Raw genomic sequence first — 22527 nt, 5'->3', positions numbered from 1 at the left:
ATGGCCTGGTTTATATGTAGTCTCTTCAGCATCTTGATTGTCATATTCTGGGTATATTACAGTTTGTCAGTGTCAATCCCCTATTCACATGCTAACCCTCAAAATATTAGGACCAGACAAATATTCTTAGTCTATTAATGATAATAGAATTAAAGCTGAAAAGGACATCAGGGGTCACTTACTCTAAACTCCTTACTCTAGAGCAGTGATGGTGAACCTATGGCATGCATGCCAAAAAGGGCACACCTGCAGTTGCCTGCCAGAGTTCCTTACTAGAAAGCCAGAGGGACTTGGGACAGAACTTCTCTCCTCTTCCTTTCTGTGCGCCCGAGGACATTGTTCACTTTCTGGCTCCTCTGTCTGGGGTAAGGAAAGGGTGAGGGGGGTGGCTTACAAGCTGTGTGAGAGTATGTTGCAGATGGTAGCCTTGTTCAGTCTGTGGCGAAGGTGATTTCCGTGATGGGGTTTGAGAGGAGCAGAGCTCACAGCTGGAAGAGAGCTGAGTGCTGGGGCCGCTGCCCTCCCACTCTCCACACACGCTTCTCATCACTGTCCCTCTGCCCAGCAGCCCAGTGGGAGTGCTTCCTCCCTCCCCTGTCAGGGCTAAGGCAGGGGAGGTGGGGCATAGTACTTGTCTGGGGGGTGGAGTGGGGGTGGGCTTGGCATGTAATAATAATAGCTAACATTGTGCTAAGTGCTATACAAATATTATTTTGTTTTCACAAGACTCCTAGGAAGTAGGTGCTGTTATTTTCCCTATTTTACAGATGAGGAAACTGAAACACAGTTAAATGAACTGCCCAAGTCATAAAACTATTAAGTGTCTGAGGCTGGATTAGACTATAAGCTTCTTGTTGTCAGAGACTGTTTTATTTTCTCTTTTTTCTCTGCAGTGCAGCATATTACACGGTGCATAGTAGGTGCTTAATAAATGTTGATTAATTGAGTTTAGATTTTCCTGATTCCAGACCCAGTAGTCTATTCAGTGTGTCACTAGCTGTCTCTAAAAAAGGCATCTTATCTAGAGATGAGAAAACAGGCCCAGACAGTTCTATGTTAGATTATTAGATAAAATGCAGATTATTCAGGCCATGACATGGAGCTACATAGGCAGCTAGGCAAGTTAGTTAGCTAGTCAGGAAGCATATATTTTAGACAGATTTTATTGGTGGAAAATTAGCTGGGACTAGAATTGAGTGAGGACGATAGGAGATTGGGTGAGCTTATATAGTGCTTTCAGTGATTTAACTGTTTAATGACAACTTTTCCCACCCTACCTGCCCCCTCCTCCTCAAAACAACAACCCTACACAAATACATTGATTTTTAACACCAGTATTCTTCTGGTGCTAAGAATAGCTAACATTAATATAATTCTTTAATGTTTGCACAATGTTTTACCTGTATGTCATTTGGTGATATAATCAGACTAAAGATCATGACTGCCATAATCTTGGAACAGTAAAAAAATTGTGACTAATTCAAATGGCAGTGGGAGTTTTGAAGTAGGCTGCAGTGGGTAATTAATGATGAATATGCCTATGAGAAGGGGTGGAGAAGTCATTGGCAATATGAATGACCAGAAAAAGAGATGAATCTGTCATTAAATGAGAATAAAATCCAACAACTAAACAGCTTGCTTTGGTATATTGGAAGTGGATAAGTGGAGTCAGGAAGATTTGAGTTCAGATCTGGCCTCAGAGACTTAGTAGCTGTATGACCCTGAGCAAGTCATCAAACCTCTGTCTGCTTCAGTTTCCTCTTCTCTTAGATGGGGATGAAGATAGCATCCATCTTCGAGGATTGCTATGAAGATCAAATGAGTTAATATTTATAAAGCATTTTTAAAATGTGAAGTATTCCAGAAATGCTAATTATTAATATTATTGATATCTCCTAAGATCTTAGAAGAAAGAGAGGTAGAGGATTCTAGAGTGTTGGATGGATTGCCTATTACAATTTATATAGAGAAATGGCTGAGAATCTGTAGGATGAGATGTAGAAAAATTATGATTTATGTTGGTAAAAGGAATACTCACATGAATGAAATTAGAGATCTGGTGGATAAAGCATTGGGCTTAATGTCAGGAAGACTAGTATTCAAGTCCAGCCTCCGATGCTTCCTAACTTCGTGACCCTGGGCAAGTCACTCGGTCCTATTTGCCTCAGTTTCATCATCTGTAAAATAAGCTGGAGAAGGAAATGATAAACCATTTTAGTATCTTTGCCAAGAAAATCCCCAATGGGATCACAAAGTCAGACACAAATGAAACTTGAATAAGGAACGACCCCACAAGTTATCAAGTATAGTTAAGGATTCTCTTTCTAACCTTGATTTTTTTTTTCTCTCTAGATTTCAGTCCAATTCAAGAAAGGTGTATTAAGTCCCTAGTATATGCTCATAGTGTAGGAATAGATTTTTACATTCAATTGATATATTTGTTTGTGAGAAGCAGCATGGCATGGTAGATGGAGAGTTGGTCTTAGATATGAGATATGGGCTCATATCTGGGGACATACACAAACACATACACATGCAGATTTGTATGACTATGGCAGAGGTCTTAGGCCTCTTAGTCACTGACACTGAGCTGCAAAGAAGGTTGATGGTACTGACCCACAGTGGGGAAAGGTACCGATAAATCTAGCCCCTATCTCTATCCCAGTGCAATTAAATTAAAAGTAGGAAGCACACGTTAATTTTAAGATACTCACATAGGAAAAGATAAAGGCAATAAATAGCTGGTTAGCCTGCAAATCTAATTTAAAGACCAAAAATGATTTCTGCTACCATTTCTAGAATAGCCACCTCTGATCCTATGTATAATTTGGTAAGTTTTATTACCTCCTTGGTTTGTTTATTTTTTGAATGCTTTTAATTAACCTTTCTTTTTCTTTCCCTGTCCTTTTTTTCTTCTTTTTTCTTTTAAACCTTTTTCAGAATATCCAAAAGTTAATGAGTTCAGATCTGTGGGTGTCCAGTTCAAATTATTCTCTTTGTTGGAGAAGCATATTGAAATGTGACTTCATTAAAATGAAATACAGAAAATGTACTGAAAGGATGACAAAATCAAAAATTGTTTAAATAAAAAGCTGATAATTGAAAAATAATTAATGATACTTTCATGCAGATAAATTCCTTCACAGTTTTTCTCTTTAGCAGCAATATTTTGTTACAGTTCTTTTATGTAGTTACTTATTGCAGATCTCTTTGCTTTGAACATGGATGAGTTATGAAGTCCTAGAATACAGAACTTGCTTTTTATCTTTTAGTGAAAATTCAACCCCAAATAATATAAGGGACAACTAATTCCTTTGGTTTACCAGAAAGTGGTGTTGTCTGCTCTTAGTTTAACATTTGTGAGGGTGAAAGGGAGTTTCAAGAGGAAAAACAGAGCAAACCTGAAAGTCATAGCTTAATGTTAGAACTGAGAAAGCATAACAGAATGACAATTGATTTTTTAAGTTTTAGAATGGCACATGATATAATAAATGTTTTAATATAGGGCAAATCAAAATAAATTTAGTTTCTTTCTATGAAGGAATACTAGAGACCAGTGAAAAAGAATAGATGAGGACATTATTGAAGTGGCAGGCCTGAAATATATAATTTTGATAATACTTAATGATAACATAATGGCTAAGGATTAACTGATAATCAAGGAGTTAGATGTTTTGATCAAATGGTGAGAATTATTAGCAGAACTTAGATAAATACGAATGTTTTTTAAAGTTTTATTGATAACAAAACAAAACATTTAAAAAAATGTTGACATTTTGTAACAGCACATCCATGGTAGTTGTAGGGACAAAAATCATATGGACTTGATGAAGAATGATTGGGAAGGCTATAGAACAATTATTCCATCCCTATAGGAGACCCACAATTTGGACTTTTGGTATTAATAACCTAGCTGTATTGGTGAACCCATGGCATATGTGCCAGAGGGACTACTTCCCTCCCCCTCTCTACTGGGCATTTCTGAGGACATTTCTTACATGACTCACCCTTTTGCCTAGCAGCCCAATGGGAACACTTCCTCCCTCCCCTGTCTGGGGTGGGGAGGTGGGGTGGCTCACATGTGGCATGAGGCAATTTGGGCACTTGGTCTCTAAAAGGTTTACCATTACTGATCTAGGAAATCCTCAGTTGCATAAGATTCCCTGTTGATCATGGTAGTTAATACTGGAAGAGGTATCAGAGGAACTGTAGGGAAATGGTCTGTGGCTCAATGAGTGAGCATAAAGAATTTACAGAAGTTACTAAACAAAAGGAATAAAAAATATTTCTCTTTTGAGTAGGAAAAAATAGTTCCACTTTGAGAGATTGTTGACTTTTCATATATAAATAAGGTAGAGAATACTTGTAAGAAGTCCAGGAAAGAGGAGCAAACTTGTTAAATTGGTGGGGACTAATCAGCTTGATAGGAAATGTTGAATGTAGTCAGCTTACTTGGAATTGTTTTACAGAGGCAGCCCAATAAAACAGCTTCTCATGATGAAATGATCTTGTTGTGGGAAAGCAGACTGGTCTCAGTATATTTTCACACGCATAATTACTGTTTTAACCCATTTTGATAAGCGTAAGAACTAGAAAGCTGACACTTAAGCCAAATCAACAGAATATGATTCACTTGCAAGCAAAGTATTTTTGAAGCAAAACTTTATTTTTTATATAGTTTGCTTTCATATGCTTAAGTGTTCCAAAGTTTTGGAATCATATTGGAAAGTAATTTGTTTTGCTTTGGTAGTTTTGCTTTAAACTGAATAATAGTTTAATTACCAATTCGCTCTCAAAGGGGCTCTTGCTGCTGCTTCCCAAGTGGTTTCCTTTCCTCAAGTCTTTCACTGCTCCATTCGATCCTATTCACTTCTGCCATAATAATTTTCTTTCTTTCTTTCTTAAACTCTTATCTTTGGTCTTAAGAATTGATACTAAATATCGGTTCCAAAGCAGAAGAGTTAAGTGACTTGCCCAAGGTCAAACAGCTAGGATGTATCGGAGGAAATGTTTAAACCCAGGACCTCCTGGCTCTCTAGCGCTGGCTCTGTCCACTGAGCCATCTAGCTGTCCCTCAAAGTAATTTTCCTTAAGTGCAGATGTGACCATATGAGTTTGCTATTCAGTCAACTGCAATGACTTCATATTCCCTCTAGGTAAAAATATAAACTCCTCTATGTAGCTTATATAGTCCTATATGACCTTTCTCCAACCTTTCTAGGCTCATTGGACATCATTCCCCATCTTGAGCTTTGAAAGTCAGCTCAGGTGGCTTTCTTCTTGCACAGAATGTCATCTCCAGCTCTATCCCTTTACAATGATCAATTTTCCTCAATTAGAATTTACTCCCTCCTAATCTTTGCTTCAGAAGCCCTTGTTATAAAGAAAAGGGCCTAGGGAGATATAGGTATACAGTGATGTGAATGTATCTATGTATTCTCCCTAGTTGTAGAAGATGGAGGAACACCAACCCCAATCACCCTTGATAGTTGTTATAATTTCCCCTTTCTCTAACAGTTGCCCAGGAGGACTCTGAAAGGTTAGGTGGATGGGTACCCTTTCAGGTCCAACCTGGGGTTCAATAAATTGTTATAGGGCTTTGATTTGCTTTGGATCACGTTTGGTATCTGACTGTGTTGACTACCTCCCTTATGGTTGTGATATAAAGACCACTCAGGAAGGTGCTAGTTAAACACTATCTATGATCTATAATCAGGGAAAGGATAAACAGGATAAGGATTGGGGATAGGAGACCCTGTCAATCTAATATCTGTAACTAGTTGACAGTCAGGACTGGAGGCTATTGATCTAGTAAAAACTGGAGCTTTGTTCTCCACTATCCAAGCCAGAGAATAGAGACTGCTCTTGATGCAGCTGTATTGATGATATTATTCTCTCAGCTTTTCACTATCAGTGTTCGGTGATGCACTAGCTCTCACAGTCTTCAGGAAATATTCAGTTTCTTCCTACCCCCTTCTTCATAGACCTCCCAGCCTCCCTTCACCACCCAGAGACCTAAAGAGCTAGAAAGATTCAGAGACCTAAAGACCTAAAGAGTCCACAGACCCAACACCAAAGGTTAAAGAACAAAGACTAAATGACCAAAGACCAAAGACCCCTTCAAGTGGCTGTCAGGGGAATTTATACTGCCAGGCCAACCAACGTTTGCCCCTGGCTCATGGAATCTGGGAACTTTCTCTTCTTTCCAAATGCCTCCCCTGTCATTCAAAGGTGACATCCATCATTTCCCAGGATGTGAATATAACACCCTTCTTTTCCTTTAATATGCGTAAGTACCATCTTCATGAAGTCTTTCCTCCCCTGTCTAGTGCTTTCCTTGTTAAACTGCTGTAATTTTGGTATAGATGTATGTATGTATTTATTCGCATTCATGCTGTATATAATTTTTTGTATGGACTTGTATTATCTTTTAGAATGTAAGCTCTTAGAATGTGAGTAGAAATTGTTTTATTCATTGTACTTGTATTACCAGCACCTACCTCAGTGCTTTGCATATAGACACTTAACCAGATAACTCTTGATTGATTGATCATCCAATTTTAGAGTTGCTTAGGATTTAAGGATTTAACTAGTTCAACTCCTTCATTTTATAAGCACTTGATATTGTAAGAAATAAAATGGATATAAAAGGATAGATTTAAAATTATCAGGGTATTAAAAGATTTATTGGTAACCATTAGAAAAATTGAAGCCACATGCCATGTGAAGAGTCAGTTTGAAAGACCTGCCATTACCTCTACCACCATGCTGCTTCAGCTGGAAAAGAGTGACAGTGTAAGCCCAGCCACTCATTTTTAACATCTGGGCTACACCATTATATAACCGCCTACATCATTACATAAGCCAGGATTCATGGGAAATGTAGTTTGAAAGACCCCTAAACTTTCACAGGAACTTTAGGTCAGAGACCTCAAAATTTCAATTACATATTCCCCCCTGAAGAGCCAAGAGAGACTGGTCTCTCCAAAGGCTCTTGTAAATATAACTAACTTTTAAATTACAGAAATTTTGGGATAAAAAGAAAAGAGGACAAAACCAATCATCCAATGATTTCTAGGCTCATTGACAAAAAACCAATTAGGGGGCAGTCCCCTTCGGCATAAGATTGTACATTCAAAACAAATACATTCAACTCCCCATAGTTCAATTAACTGCACCCCAAAGTTCATTCTGGATCTTCTTGATGCAGTGTAGGTTTTTCAGGCATCTTCCTGTTGCCCTCTCCGAACAGGTTTGTTGTCTGGATTCTGGGGAGATGGCAAATTTCTTATCCTGAAATTTCTCTCAAAAGAATTTAAACTTTACATTATAGATGATAATACATACATTCTGATTATAAAACATACATACCCCCGAAGAGAATTAATAACACATTCTCCTCCTGAAGGGGGTAAAGGCAAACACCCAGATCAGCTATGTGGTTGAGTTATGAGGTTGTATGAGTCAATTGGCAAAATAAATTTAAAAAGATAAAAAAAAATCCAAATAAAAGAGGAAAAGAAAATAATTTGTGAATGAAATGTAAAATATCAAAATCTTATGTGCAAAAATGTAGGGAAAAATAAACTTTTAACAGGTCCTTGAATCAAGGCCCAATTAAAATGATTTAAGCAATTGTGCAATTACCCATTTAGTAGCCATGACTATAGAAAGTTGCCACACTTATAAGAGAACAAAAAGGACCAAATTTCATGTGAAAAGGGAAGTGTCTTTTCCTGGTCTGATTTGCCTGCACTTCTCAGGGAGAGGGTAATCCAGGATGATGGCCAACTTTTGGTACTTGATTAGGATGAATCTCAGGGAAGTCTGGCCTCTAATATATGTCAGAACAGCCACAACCTCAAACCTCACACTAAGTTCAAGTCCTTTAGTGTTGTCATAGAAGTTCAACAATCCTACCTGGATTGATATGGTCTTTCTTGACCTTATACTGCTAGGCACTGTGCAGTTTCTCACCAATTCCATTGGGACTGGGTGATCTCCTTGACCTTGTGGCTCTTTTGTTCCCTTCTGGAATCAGACAGAATCATTAATCACAGTCCCATAATATTTACCAATTCATGTCAGGTTTCCATAGACTAAAGCTTTGTGGGTATGAGTTAATATTATAGCAGTTATAGTTTATATATTATATTTATATTACTGTAAAATAAAAAAGGATTAACATTGATTATATGTACTTTAAGTACAAGAAATGGGAAAAAAGGGGAAAAGAGTCAATTATTCTATTAAAAAAGAAAAAGAAAAGTAATAAGAAAATTAAAATTCAGGGAAAAACACAATGTTTTTAGGTACAAAAATGAGAGAGAAAAAAACCTCAAATACTGTATTGTACATGGAAGGGAAAAATAATAAAAGAATGTTTTAAAAATCAAAAATATATAGCTTAGAATAAGTGAAAGTTTTTTCACCCAAAAATGAGATCCATTTCCTTTTAAACTTTGCTATGAACTACTATGAGTGCAAATGATTTTTACAAAATAGCAGATTTATAATGCAATTCAAATAAAGTACCAAAATTTCCAAAAATTACAATAACACATTTAAAGACAATAGCAAACAAACCCATTATCACAATAAGATTCACATGAGTTTATACATAGCCACTTGCTGTGTGATATTTAAAAAAATGTATACTTGTCACCAATTCAACAGGTATAGCAAATCATTCAATCTTGGTTGAGAAAAAATTTATTACTGCTTCCATCCAAATGTGGGGCAGAGCCTAAAAAAATTTGATAAAAACCTTTTGGGTCTAAAATATCACCAGGAATTTTAGATCCTTCTGATGAGAAAGTAAATTAAAATAAAGAGTTAAAATATCAAGCATATAGGAGCTTTTTTGGCTTCCTGCTTTTATATATAAAGAGTCTGGGTAGGAAATTTCTATTTCTTTTCTCTACATTTTTAAGACAACATTCTTTTCATCCATTCAGAAGGTACTAGGTATCTAAAGTCATTTCTAAAAACCTCTTATAAAATTTCAATTTCAATTCTTAATTCATTATATTCTCCAAGGTTGTATAAGCAACATGGGACCTCAGTAGTTAAGATGACAAATCCAGAATACATAAGACTTATGGGCTTTTTAAAACTTAAAAAAATTTTTTTGTGTTACATGTTTATGGACTTTTTTATAATGCTATGTTGTTTAGTAAAATCACACAATAACTATACAGATAAAGAATCATATAACAGAATAGATATTAACTTAGCTTAATACAGATAAACTGTAAAAAAAATTAAACCTTAAAAAATTAGCAAATACATTAATATAAGCAAATGACAAATTACAAGCAGCGTAATTAAAAACCTTTTTACCAATCAGAATAGACTTCTTCTCTATTAAGGAGTTCGAATAAAATCATGAACAGAATTTATCTAGCAGCCAAAAATTTAGCTTAAAATGATTCCGTGTAATAGAAGGGTATTGATCAGATTAATATATGAACTTAAAATGGCAAAATTAATCATAAAACAATCAGCAAAATACAATAAGATACAGAGACTTTCAAAAAACAATGGAGTCTGAGGAGGTTTAAAATCCACCTCCATTCTTTTAAAAGTTCCATTTAAGTTCCTTTTATCTGAGCTCTGCACTGAGCATAGTGTGGATGACCCTCATAGTGGGTATAGTTAAGAGGTTGGGCAGACCCAAATAGCCAGCGTGCATAGGGGGATGAATTTCTCCCCTGAATCTCAGGCAAGATAATTGCAAGGAATGGTTTGAAATAGGCAATGCAGGCCATGCTTGCCATTCTACTTCCTGTTCGAAGCATAAAACTTATGGCCCATATGGAAGTCTTTTGGAGTAGGGGCTAGAAAAGCCCCTGGCTGGAAAACCTACATGGAGAGAGACTCATGGCGGCGTGGAGAGTGGCTAGACAAGTGGCTAGGTCAGGCTTGAAAGAAAAATCACGTGGAAGGGCTCATGAGCGCAGAATCTCTCCTCCTTAAAAGTCACTGTCAAAGAGGAAACACCCAGGAAATTCTCTGGTGTGTACAATGAAAAAGAAGAGATTTATACTTCCCAAGTTTCAAATGGTGTCTGGGGTCGGTGGCAGCAGCATCATTAGCAGGAGTAGCTGAAACGGCAGGGAGGGAACAGCTAGGATCTGGGATCAGCAATTGGGTGGAGATTCCATGGAGGGCCTTATGGGGGTGGCCGCCATAGGCTGGATCGGCAGCCATGGGGAATGTAAGGATTGGCAGGCAGGAATAAGCTGCTGGAAAAATGACTTTACCCTTTCTCGGAAAAGTAGCTGGGTACAGAAGAATAACTTTCCCCTTTCCTTGAAAAGTAGCAAGGTGACTGGGGAGAACGGTGTGAAGAAAAAAAACACAAAAGACACAAAAGGGCAGAAGCAGATCTGAAGCACTGGAGAGGATCTGGAGTTGTCTCAGAGTTCTTCCTGTGCAGGGCGGGTAAAAAAATTCATGGCAGAAGAAGCATGGCTTGTTAGGCTGTCAGAAAAAAATGAGAGTTCTTTGTTCAAAAACTTCTGGTTGCCAAAAAATATAAGAAGTAAAATGGATATTAAAGGATAGATTTAAAATTATTAGGATATTAAAAGATTTATTGGTAGCCATTAGAAAAATGAAGCCATGTGCCATGTTAAGAGTCAATTTGAAAGACCTGCCATTACCTCCGCCACCATGCTGCTTCAGCTGGAAAAGAGCGATAGTGCAAGCCCAGCTACTCATTTTTAACCTCTGGTCCACATCATAACATAACTGCCTACATCATTACGTAAGCCAGGAATCATGGGAAATATAGTTTGAAAAGACCCCTAAACTTCCACAGGAACTTTAGATAGAGACCTCAAAATTTCAATTACACAATATTTTGTTCTTTTTGAGAGGGAGGTTGGCATATCTTTATTCAGATCCCACCAAATCTGTGTGATCCATTATAAGTTACTATAAAATGAGGATAATAACTGCATCTACTTCACAGAGTTGTTGTAAAGCTCAAATGAGATGATGTACGGGAAGGGATTTTTCACACTTTAAGAGGTATGATAGACATCACTTATCATTATTACTTTTCTGCTCCCTGCATCAATTCCAATCTGCAGACATTGAGAAACTTGTAGCAGAAGAGCCACTGCTAGACTGTGAATTCTCAGCACTTAAACTGTCACTGTTCTCAATACTATGTTGACTTTCTTTATTATCTAAAACTGCTGAAATTATATTTCTTTTAAAATATTGTATTTCAGATTGGACTTCCTTCATTTGATCTAGATTACCAAGATTTTGTTGCGTTGAAATGATCTCTTAAACAATCCATTGGGAATTATCAAAGTGTTACCATTTTCAAAATATTTTCAAATTATGATTTTTAATTAAAGCTTTTATATTTTGCATTTTATCATAGGGTTGTATATTCCTCAGACAGAAACATAAAAAACTATGAAGAAGAAATCCTGAGAAAGAAACTGCATGGAGACAAGTTACAGCAGGAAATCCTGGGTATTGAAGTAAATTCTGGAAAGTATGCTGAAAATGACAAATGTTCATCCACTTCCCAGAATACTTTGACAAAGTCTCAAGATGGAATTTCGGTTGGTTCCTCTCTTACTGAATGTGAAGTTCCAGAAGAAATCAGTGATAATGGGGACAACTTGGATGTTATAGGTGGGTCTTTTTGGTATATTACCTTAATTATATTGACACAAGAATAACTGCTAACCATTTCTGCCAAACATTTTAAGAAGTTATTGATGGAGCAATGTAAATATCACTATAGAAAATTTTTAGTTATATGAGATGTTATATTCATAATCTGGGAAGTGATGGGTGCCACCTTGAATGATAGGGAAGGCAGTTGGAAGACACGGAATGTTCGCAGGTGCCATGAGCCAGGGGCAAACATCGGTTGGCTCCACAGTATTAATACCCCAGACAGTGACTTTGAGGAGGTCTCTCTGGGCTCTGGAGGTCTCTGGACAGGAGTCTCTGAACTGGGAAATCTCTGAGTAGGTGGTGAATGGAGACAGGGAGGTCTATGAAGAAGAGGGTAGGAATAGATCTGAATATTTCCTGAAAGACTGTGAGAGCTAATGCATCACCAAACACTGGTAGTGAGAAAGCTGAGAGAATAAGATCACCAACACAGCTGTATCAATAGTATTCCCTATTCTCTGGCTTGGCTGTGGCCAGGCTGGGCCAGAGGTAGTAGGGAGAGTAATTCTCCAGCTTCCACCTGATTAATAGCCTCCAGTCCTGATTGTCCACTAGTTTATAGATCAGGGGTCTGCAACCTTTTTGGCCGTGAGAGCCATAAACACCACATTTTTAAAAATGTAATTTCGTGAGAGCCGTACAATATGTTTAACACTGAATACAAGTAAATATGTGCATTTTATGTAAGAACAACACTTTTAAAGTACAATAAGTCTCTGAACTATTTTTAATAACGTTATTATGTGCTAACCAATGATGAATAAAGTACATTAATGTGACTTCTGGTGCTGCATGGTTTTGCTGATTATTAATCAAAATTATTTTGATTATTAATCAAAAAACAAGACTTAATGGGGCACTATAGTACTAATATAACTGCACACATACATGTAAAACTCTTTTACACTAAGAAAATTGCTGAAATAGAGAAAAATTCAGGGAAGAATACTTTTTCTTCTCCCTCTCTCAAGTCAGGCAACAGGGGAAGAAAAAGCTGCCGGCCTGCTGGTTAAGCCATTTGGCCACATAAATTAAGTAGGAGATCAGGAGATTACAGAAAATAACATGACTTGTGTGCAGGCATTAGTAAGTAGTGGGGAAGTACCTTTTCATGGAAAACTGGCCAGGACACATCACACACATTTCCTGGTACAGGTGTTTATTAGTGCTGCCTATTCAATCATCCTGTATCAAATGAAACAACTACTGGGGAGAAATGCTTCTCAACAATGAAGCATATGTAAAGATGTAATCTGACTATAGTTCCGCTTTAAGAGCAGGTAGAAAAGTTAAAAACAACAACAATCCCACAAATAGGGAGTGCAGACCCCATGAATGCACTGAGATAAAGCCATGAAAATCAGAATCAGAGGGGTAGAGAATGTAGACAAAAGTGATCAATCACTATACAGAACCCCAAGATGTCAGTAACAGGTGTGGAAAGAGTAAAAAGAGGGCAGAAGGAGAAACACACAGCACACCTACCAAGCCGAACTAAAGACCAGGATTCATCTCATGCGGCAATATCAATGAGGGAGTCTTCTATCTTAGAAGATAGTCACGGTACCAAAAGGATCACGTGATGTATCACGTTGATGCACGATATCATGCGTAAACTGTTAGTTACTATGCCGCGGTTGACTTTATGGCTCCTGCAGAAAGAGCCATATCTGGTCCTCAGAAGAGCCAGATATGTCTCAACAGCCATACGTTGCCAACCCCTGTTATAGATAATAGATTGATAGGGTCTCCAATCCCCAATCCTTGTTCTGTTTATCGATAAAGAGAGTTCAACAAGTACTTTCCTGAGTGGTCCTTATATCACGACCCTTGGGGAGGGAGTCAAACGCAGTCAGATACCAAACGTCATCCAAGGCAAATCAACAGTCTAATAATAATCTATCCAACCCCAGGGTGGACTTGGAAAGGTTACCCATCTATCTAACCTCTTGAGGGTCCTTCTTGGGCAACTGTTAGAGAAAAGGGATACAACAACATCACTATACATCTATATCTCCTTAAGACCCTTTTTGTTTATAACAGAGATAATAGGCAACAAGGTAGCATGGGTAAAAAACACAAATAATCCATAAACATAATTTTCAACCATTTCAACTTTCACACGTTTCCTTCATTCTAACTATATCATCAATAAAGAAAACCTTTTATCAGAATAGGTTTTAAGTAGAATTTATTTGCTAAAAAGCTTGCTAGAGTTTTTTTTTACTTTACTTTTCTAGTGTCCAGTGGTAATAAAAGTGAACTACAAAGTGATTGACCTGATAAAATGTAGGCAAGTGATATAAGATAGCACAGAAAAGGAAATATTAACTCTGTAGATGCAATGCTAGTTGTCCAGTTTCACCTTTCCCTATAAAACTGTTCGCTGTTTTAACTTGTTATTCCAAGCCTCCCATGTTGCTAACTTTGAAGTTATTATTGACTATTCATTTTTCCTTACCTCTCTAATCTATGAAGTTACCAAATTCTTTTCATTTTACTTCCCCAACCAATTGATCCATGCCCACTAAGGCCCAGCAGAAGTTTTATCTTTCTCCTATATGATAAACCTTCACATACTTAAATATATTTATTATGATCCCCTCCTAAATTTTATAGTTTATAGACTAAACATTCTAGTTTCCTTCAAGCAGACCTTTTGTGGCATAGTCTTATAGTGGAATAAGGAAACTGAATTTCATCCAGACAAATGATTTATTTAGCAGTGAATGTAGTTGCAAAAGAGAATGGGGCCAAGGCTCTTGGTAAAACAAAGTATCAGAAATGTCTTTTTACACAATTAATATACAAGTTGATTCCATTTGGCCTTTATGCAATATTGTATGAAGCTAAATTTCAGCTACTTGATTTTGGAGAAGTCACAAGTTTATTCCCCCTCCCAAAAGTTTATTCCCCCTGCCTTAAAGAATGTTACAAAACTCTCCTTCCTCTCACTTCAGTGTCTCTTGAACCCTTTTATCCTCAGAAAACTATCTCCACTACCATCACTTCAGTGTCTCCTGATACTCTCCATCAATGAGAAATCACTTGTCTCAATCTTTATAATCCTATTTCTCCTATTTTTTATTCAACTTGTATATTAACTGTGTGCTTCTCTCTGGAGATACTCCAAATTGTTTGTGTCCTTTTAAAAATGTGAATCCTATCATGAACAATATTAATCTGTATTGAGGTGATGTTGAAGTTGTTGAGGTGATTGATATATTCAGTGTGTGTCAGAGGCAAAACTTGAACCCTCAGAGTTGTCTTCTTTTTTTTTTTTTCTTAATTTTTAAACCCTTACCTTCCGTCTTGGAGTCAATACCGTGTATTGGCTCCAAGGCAGAAGAGTGTGGTAAGGGCTAGGCAATGGGGGGGTCAAGTGACTTGCCCAGGGTCATATAGCTGGGAAGTGTCTGAGACCAGATTTCAACCTAGGACCTCCCATCTCTAGGCTTGGCTCTCAATTCACTGAGCTGCCCAGCTGCTCCACCCCCTCAGAGTCTTCTTGAGCATGAAGTCAGCTCTCTATTGACTACACATTGCAGCTATCTCTCACTTATATGTACAGATATGTAGGTGTGTACATGAATAAATGTGTACATGTATATCTACATATGGGGTAGGCAAAGGTAATTTCAGTGAGGAAGCTGTAGCTCCTGTGGGGATCAGAAAGACCACATAGAGGAAGTAGAATTTGATTTGAGCTTTGAAGAAAGTGAGGAATTTTAAGAGATGGTGAAGTTGTAATGCATCTGTGAATAAGGCATCCCTAGTCAATGCAAACTCCCTCTATGTATGACATCTCCAACAAATGGTCTTACATTCTGTTTTAAAAACACCAATGAGAGAGAATTCACCACTACCTAAGGAAACCCATTCTAACTTTGGTGCAATTCTAATTATAAGGAAGTCATTCTTTATTCCTAGGCCTAAAGATCTGCTTTTATAAAACTTGATGTCCATTGTTCTTGGTCAGGTTTGTAAATAGTGCTATAAGAGTCTTATGCCTGGAGGCAGTTAGGTGGCTCAGTTGATTTGAGAGCCAGGCCTACAGATTTGAGGTCTGGGTTCAAATTTGACTTCAGACACTTCCTAACTGTGTGACCTTAGGCAAGTCACTTAACTCCCATTGCCTACTCCTTACCTCCGCTTCTGCCTTGGAACCAATACATAGTATTGATTCTAAGATGGAATGTAAGAATTCTTTAAAAAAAAAAAAGAATCATATGCCTATAGGAGTGGTAGTTGAAGTCATGAGAGTAAATGAGCTTGTTGAGGAAGTATGTCAACGAAAGAAAAGAGAACTTTATATAGAAGTCTTGGTGAACACCCACCTAAAGGCCCAGAAATAGACTGATGATCCAGTGAAGGCAGCTGGAGGTTTATTTAGAGATGTAGGAGAACAACCAGAAGAATGCTATGTCACTGAAGTCAAGAGAGAAGAATGTATCCTGAGAGAGACAGTATTGCAACACTCAGGCCATATATTATTTTCCACCTTTGCAATTGACTAACCTACTTCCTTTTCTGGTTTTCAGGTTCTTTAAAAAAGCCTTTTTATACCACTTGTGAAAATTCATTATTGGTTTTTTCCCCCTTATTACTTTCTGTCTTAGAATCAATACATGTATTGGTTCCAAGGCAGAAGAGTGAAGAGGGGTAGGTAATGGAGGTTAAGTGACTTTCCCAGCATCACATAGCTATGAAGTGTCAGGCCATATTTGAACCTAGAACCTTCCATCTCCAGGCCTGACCTCTATCCACTGAGCCAACTAACTGTACCCATTATCATTAATATATGTTAGCCTACCTGTCCTCAAACTGTATCATCTGCTTTTTTCTGCTAACCAATATCACTGGGAGAAAATTGTTTAAGAAAAAAAGGGTAGGTTTTGGTGACCAGGACCAAATTTCAGTAATTAAGAAGACTGCATAAGTTCTTAATGCTGTCTAGCCTGTTTTCCCTTGATTCATTTTTCCAGTTCTTTGTCCATCTGCAATACCAGCCCAAGATAGATACACTGATAGAGACTGCCTTCCTCATTATGGTAGGAAAGTAGAGCTAGTTTTGAATGCTCTTTTAGTGAAGCGTTAACCTTTGCTTGATCTTCTCAAGTGAGATGTCTGAATTCTGACCTAAATTTGGAGAGCTTCATCATTTTTTCTTTTTTCTCAAACCCACCTCTCTTCTAAATTCCCTATTTCTGTTGAAGGTATCACTGATTTTTCCAGATACAACCAGATTGTAATTTTGGTGTCATTCTTTCCTCCTCACTCTCTCTTACCCTATAAATCCCATTATTTGCCAGATTTTGCTATTTCTTTCCCCGCAAAACAATACTCCCTTCTAATTCCTCTAATTATTATCTCTTTACTTTTATTGCCATGACTTCCCAATTGATCTTCCTACCTCAAACCTCTTTCCACTTGAGTATATCCTTCCCAGGCTCTGTCAGTGTGATTTTCTTTAAGCATGAATCTGTCTGTGTCACTCCCTTACCCAGTAAATTCCAGTGTCTTCCTCTTCTAGGCTCAAATATAAGCTCCTCTAGGGCCCTTCACAACTTTGCTTCAGCCTACCTTTCTAATCTGATTAATCATTATTCCCTCTTCTGCTCTGTGATCCTGCTGAAGTGCCCCTTCTCCCTGTTCCTGACATGTCAGTCTCATCTCTAAACCTTTTACTTGAAGACATGTCTAGAATGTATTTTCTTCTCCCTCTTTGCCTAATGGGATTCCTCTCTTTAAGAGTCAACTCAAGTGCCATCTTTTACATGAAGACTTTCAATTGCTAGTATTCTCCCTCTCAACCTAGAATATTTAATGACTTTGTATTTATTCTCTTTATATTTATTCTGTGTATGAGTATTTACATTTTTATTATCTTCCTCACCAAAATGTAAACTACTTAGGAGCAGAAATTGTTTCTTTTATTCTATTCGTGTCCTTGGTGCCTAGTATGGTGCCTGACACACAGCAGATATATTAAAACACAGAGACTTATAGAGTGTCAGTGGCAGGAGTGCCATTGGTCTTTAGAGGTATGAAAGTATTCCTAGGAAGGGGTCCTAGATAGCTAGATAGGGTAGGGGTTCATCTTCCATGAGCTTCCTCTGTTGTAACTTGGTTGGTGTACTCTACTTTTGGTCAAGTAGCATTTTGTCCATTGACTATTGAAAGAAGTTCAAATTCAGATTAGATCTTCATTTCCTAGAGAGGTAACTTTGTGAACGCTCTTTCTCTGTTGCAGATACAGGGAATGCTAAGTCTTTTGGTAAAATTTTTCAGAGGGCCTAGATGATTTTTTTCCTCGTTTTGCTTTTCTCCAGCTATATTTATCCTTGGCCATGATTAGCTGGTGTTGGCAGTCTCATTCTTGCTGCAAATTAAAACATCTGCACTGAGACTAGAGAGGGGACTGCCCTTCTCAATTTGGAGGCTGACTTAGAAATCCAACCCTGGGGGCCAGTGGACCTATCTGGAGAGGCAACCTAGATGTAGAAAACATAGTATGTGGAATCTGAAGGCTTGAATTTCAGTTGCAGTATACTCTTTATGGGCTAATCACTTGTCATTTCTGAACCTTAATATTTTCTTTTGAAAAATAGGGATGCTACTATTTTCCCTACCTATATAACAGGACTTTAGGGAAGACCATTTAAAATAATATATATAAATTGCTTTATAAATCATAAGTTTCAATGCTATATAAATGGCATACCATATAAACATATTATTATTATTATTATTTTAATCAGCCAAAATATATTTGTTAGGTACGAACTGTATTCTGGGCATTATACTAGGAACTATTGGAAACACTCTGAATGCTAAAATATAGCAGCTAGCACAATGCTAAGTTCAAAGTAGATTATTTTTTCTTTCTTTTTTTTAAACCCCTACCTTCCATCTTGGAATCAATACTATGTATGGGTTCCAAGGCAGAAGAGTGGTAAGGGCTAGACAGTGGAGGGTAAGTGACTTACCCAGGGTTACACAACTGGGAAAGTGTCTGAGGTCAGATTTGAACCTAGGACCTCCCCTTTCTGGGTCTGGCTCTCAATCCACTGAGCCACCTAGCTGCCCCCTCAAAGTAGATTCTTAAGAGATTGAATTTTTATCTTCTAGTTCAGTGATGGGCAAACTGTGGCCCTCAGGCAAGATGGGGGGAGACCCTAAAATGTTCTATCTCACTAGGGGACATTATTCCTAATCTGATGAATACAATGAGTAGGATATAATACAATGAAACTTCAAAAGAGTTGCCTTAGAAACAAAATGACAGATGAGCATTTCCTTTCTTTTGGCCCCCTTTTTAAAAAGTTTGCCCATCACTGTCTAGTTTATAAAATGGAGATGATAATAAGAGTAAGCATACCTATTTTACAAGGTCATTGTGAAGGCCTAACTGCTAATATATGTAAAGTACTTTATAAATCTTGAAGCAATATAGAATGTCAACTCTTGTCTTAATGGTTATTTTATTCTTCTACAAGAGATGCTTCCAACTTCTGAACGAAGTGAGGAACATGAAGGAATTAAGCACTAAAAGAGACTATGGAAGTTTGAGAGCTGTAAAACTTCTTGTAAATCACCTAACTGTTCACAGAGCAGCTTCATTATTTCTAGCAGCATAGGATTCCGGATTCAGATATTAAAGGGACCTTAGAAATATTTGGTCTCACTTCCATTCTTTTATAGATGAGGAAACTGAGACGTAGAATGTGACACCTCAGAATATTAAACATGCCCACATGAAGTATGAAGTAAGTATAAAAGCATTCTAAAGGTCAAATTTAATTATAATTTCTTTTATGTTATTTCTGCTTTACTGGTAAAGATAATTAGAAATTTAATTTACCTAAAAACCTCACTGTTATTCACTTGTAAAAAATTTGACTATTTAAAATCCTAGAAAAATTCCAGTATACTTTATTTTTTTCTTTTGCAGACAGTTCTAACCTGGAGCCTGTATCTGAGTTAGGAAAAGATTTGTTGAAACTTTACAGAAAGCGTTGCTGCCCAGATGTTGATATTTGTATTGATGGAAAACGTTTTCAAGCCCACAGGTAAATAGAAAAGTAATCAAATTAGAGTTTATGTAGTATTATTACCTTATGTATAAAATAAGTATTAATTTTGATTATGGGGTAACTGGTGGTATACTGGGTAGCATGCAGGGCCTGGAGTTCAAATCTGGTCTCAAACACTTAACTAGCTTTGTGACATTAGGCAAATAATTTAGCCCTATGTGCTTCAGTTTCCTCACCTGTAAAATGAGTTGGGAAAGGAAATGGTAAACGACTCTGGTATCTTTGCCAAGAAAACCCCAAATGGGGTCAACAAAGAATAAAACACAGTTGAAATGACTGAATGAAATTTTTTGATTATGCATAGAACAGATACTAGTAGAAAAAAAAATCTCATTTTCCAAGAATAGGAAGTTCATGTACAGTTCTTAACTTTCTGTCTTCAAGCCACTTTCCTTTATTTAATTTAAAATTTTTATTGCTGTTTTTATTTTATAACATTGTGATTTCCAAATATATCCTTCTTATTCCCCTACCCAGAGAGTCATCTTTTCTAACAAAGGATGAGGGTGGGGTAAAGATGGTCAGCAAAACTCACCAATCTGTTATCTGAGTCTGATGATATATTGAGTGCCCCACACCTGGAGAGGTGGTCTTCCACATCTGCAGAGAGGTTGTTCCCATCACATTTACACAGAATTTAGTTTATTTATTGGTGGTTGTTCTTTCTATTTACATTGTTGTCATCATTGTACATATTATTTTTCTGATTCTACTCCCTAATGAATGAATTTATCTAAGTTTTTCCATTCTTCTTGGAATTCATCTATTTTTTTATAATACAGTATTTTAAAAAGTTATTACCTAATTAATAGGTTCCACTTTGTTTCCAGTTCTTTGTTACTACAAAAAAGAACTTGAATATTTTGATTTATATGGAGCCTTTCTTTATGCTTTTGATTTCCTTGCACAAGAAATGTCTGGAGCCAGCTTGCACTGATTTGAGAGCCTATTGTTAAATTTTTAGTATGAGCAGTTGTGTCTCAGAATCCATCAAATGCTTTGAATCAGGGCTTGATTGATCATTTTGCTGGTTATTGAGACTTAAGAAAGTCATGGAGAAAATGTTAATAATGTAGATTAAACAGATTAAGAATCTGTTGGGCATAGTTTTGTTTTTTCAAAGATTCTGTTGTTAAGCTGGGTGGTGGCACAGATAAGAAGTGGGATTCATTCTCCTGTGGAAGACTCAGAACCCCAGGAGCCCTAATTTACATAGGGTTTTAAAACAGAGGGCTTCTATGACAGCTGACATGTTGCTTGTAGGGTAGTTCAGTCAGGGATCATGGACTAGTAGCTCAGGTGGGAAGGAGGGTTCTAAAAATTAATCAGGAAAACCTGCTCAGGATGAGGATTGTGGAATTATAGCCATGTTGCCTCAGCAAGCTTGCTGGAGGATTTCATCAGCCAGTTCTAAGTAGAACTGAGGCTGGTTTAAATCTTATGCATACCAAAGGATTATAACAGATTAGTTCTAAAATTGTGGGACCAGAGTCCTTTGGCCAATCATAATTTTTATAGTGATAAAAAATAAGTCTATAGATCTGTGTGTAGATGGGGTCTCTGTTTTATATAAATGCTGATACTGACTTGTCTTCAGGACATCCTTGATTATTAGTTAGAAGCACAGGCAGTCACACACACATGGTCCAGCCACAACATTCCCAAATGCAACCTGAATTAGTTTAAAATGGAACTGGGAAACACTGAACAAATAAAAACAAAAGAAAATATAGATAGCATTATGTTCTGAAGCTAACTCAATATGCACTCCATAGATATTCATATGTATGGTTTAGCTTCTATCTCTATTGGGAGTTTGAACCTTCGGTTTGAAGAACTAAGATTTGAGCCATTAGTATGACCACCTAGTTACCAGAGGCCTAAAATGTGCAGACTCTGGGGAGGTAGAGCTCTCAGGCTTGACAGAATTCCCTATCATTAGGCATTTCTGGCTAGATATTGTCACCATGGCAAGTTTGAGTTAGTGATTGTATGTATCCCTTTTGAATATTTTATTAAGTAAATTCCTTTTTATTGAGTTTTATAGTCTCTATGTGTTTAAGTTCTAGTCTTAAGCGTGAATTATTGGATTGGCCCAAGGTAGGCCTGGCCCAGAATGGCCTACTTTCTTTGTCACCTTTTTCTGGAAATAAGGTCTGCAGGTTTTTTCCACCCCATTGACATCTTTTTCTCTTTTTGATACCTTGAGAGCTGTGCCCTCAGTGCCCTCAAAAGTGTATCATCTCTTTCATGAACTTCCTCTGGGTATGGTTGGTGTAGATCAGCTTCTTTGTCCCACTTTTGTTTTTGTCAGGGCCAGTTCCATTTCCCACAACACGTCTGGGAATGTGATATAAAGAATACAGATGTGGTGGCTCCTTTGTCTTTGATGGCAAATAGAGCTTGTTAGGAAAGTCCTTACTTGCCTTTTTCATTTTTCCCTTGGTTGTTGCCTACTTTGGATTTTATCCTTAAATACCACTAAATGACTTTGCTTACGAATCTTCAAGTTTTCTTTTAGCTAACTGAGATGATATTTTTCGTAATCCACCAGTACTCCATAATATTTTCTAAATCAATAAGCAATCAACAACATTTATTAAGTCCCTACTATATTCTACACACTGGAGGTTCAGAGGTGAAAATGAAACAGTCACTGCTCATGTTTCAGAGGGGACAATCTACACATATATGATATAAAAAAATGTGCTATTTAAATAGT

At 37.2% G+C, this 22527-nt stretch overlaps 1 protein-coding gene across 1 annotated transcript in view; it reads left to right on the top strand.

The window, feature by feature from the left end:
• The window catches only part of BTBD8 (BTB domain containing 8), a 159779-nt gene that overhangs the window by 14520 nt on the left and 122732 nt on the right, over positions 1-22527 (top strand). The window contains exons 3-4 of the mRNA XM_044674836.1: positions 11402-11661; positions 19664-19781. Coding sequence (XP_044530771.1) covers positions 11402-11661; positions 19664-19781 — 378 coding nt within the window. The remainder of the gene's footprint in view (positions 1-11401; positions 11662-19663; positions 19782-22527) is intronic.

This window comes from Gracilinanus agilis, chromosome 4, assembly GCF_016433145.1.
Source record: "Gracilinanus agilis isolate LMUSP501 chromosome 4, AgileGrace, whole genome shotgun sequence".
NCBI lineage: Eukaryota > Metazoa > Chordata > Mammalia > Didelphimorphia > Didelphidae > Gracilinanus > Gracilinanus agilis.
The sequence above is the reverse complement of the archived record's forward strand: the minus strand, read 5'-3'. Positions and strand labels throughout refer to the sequence as shown.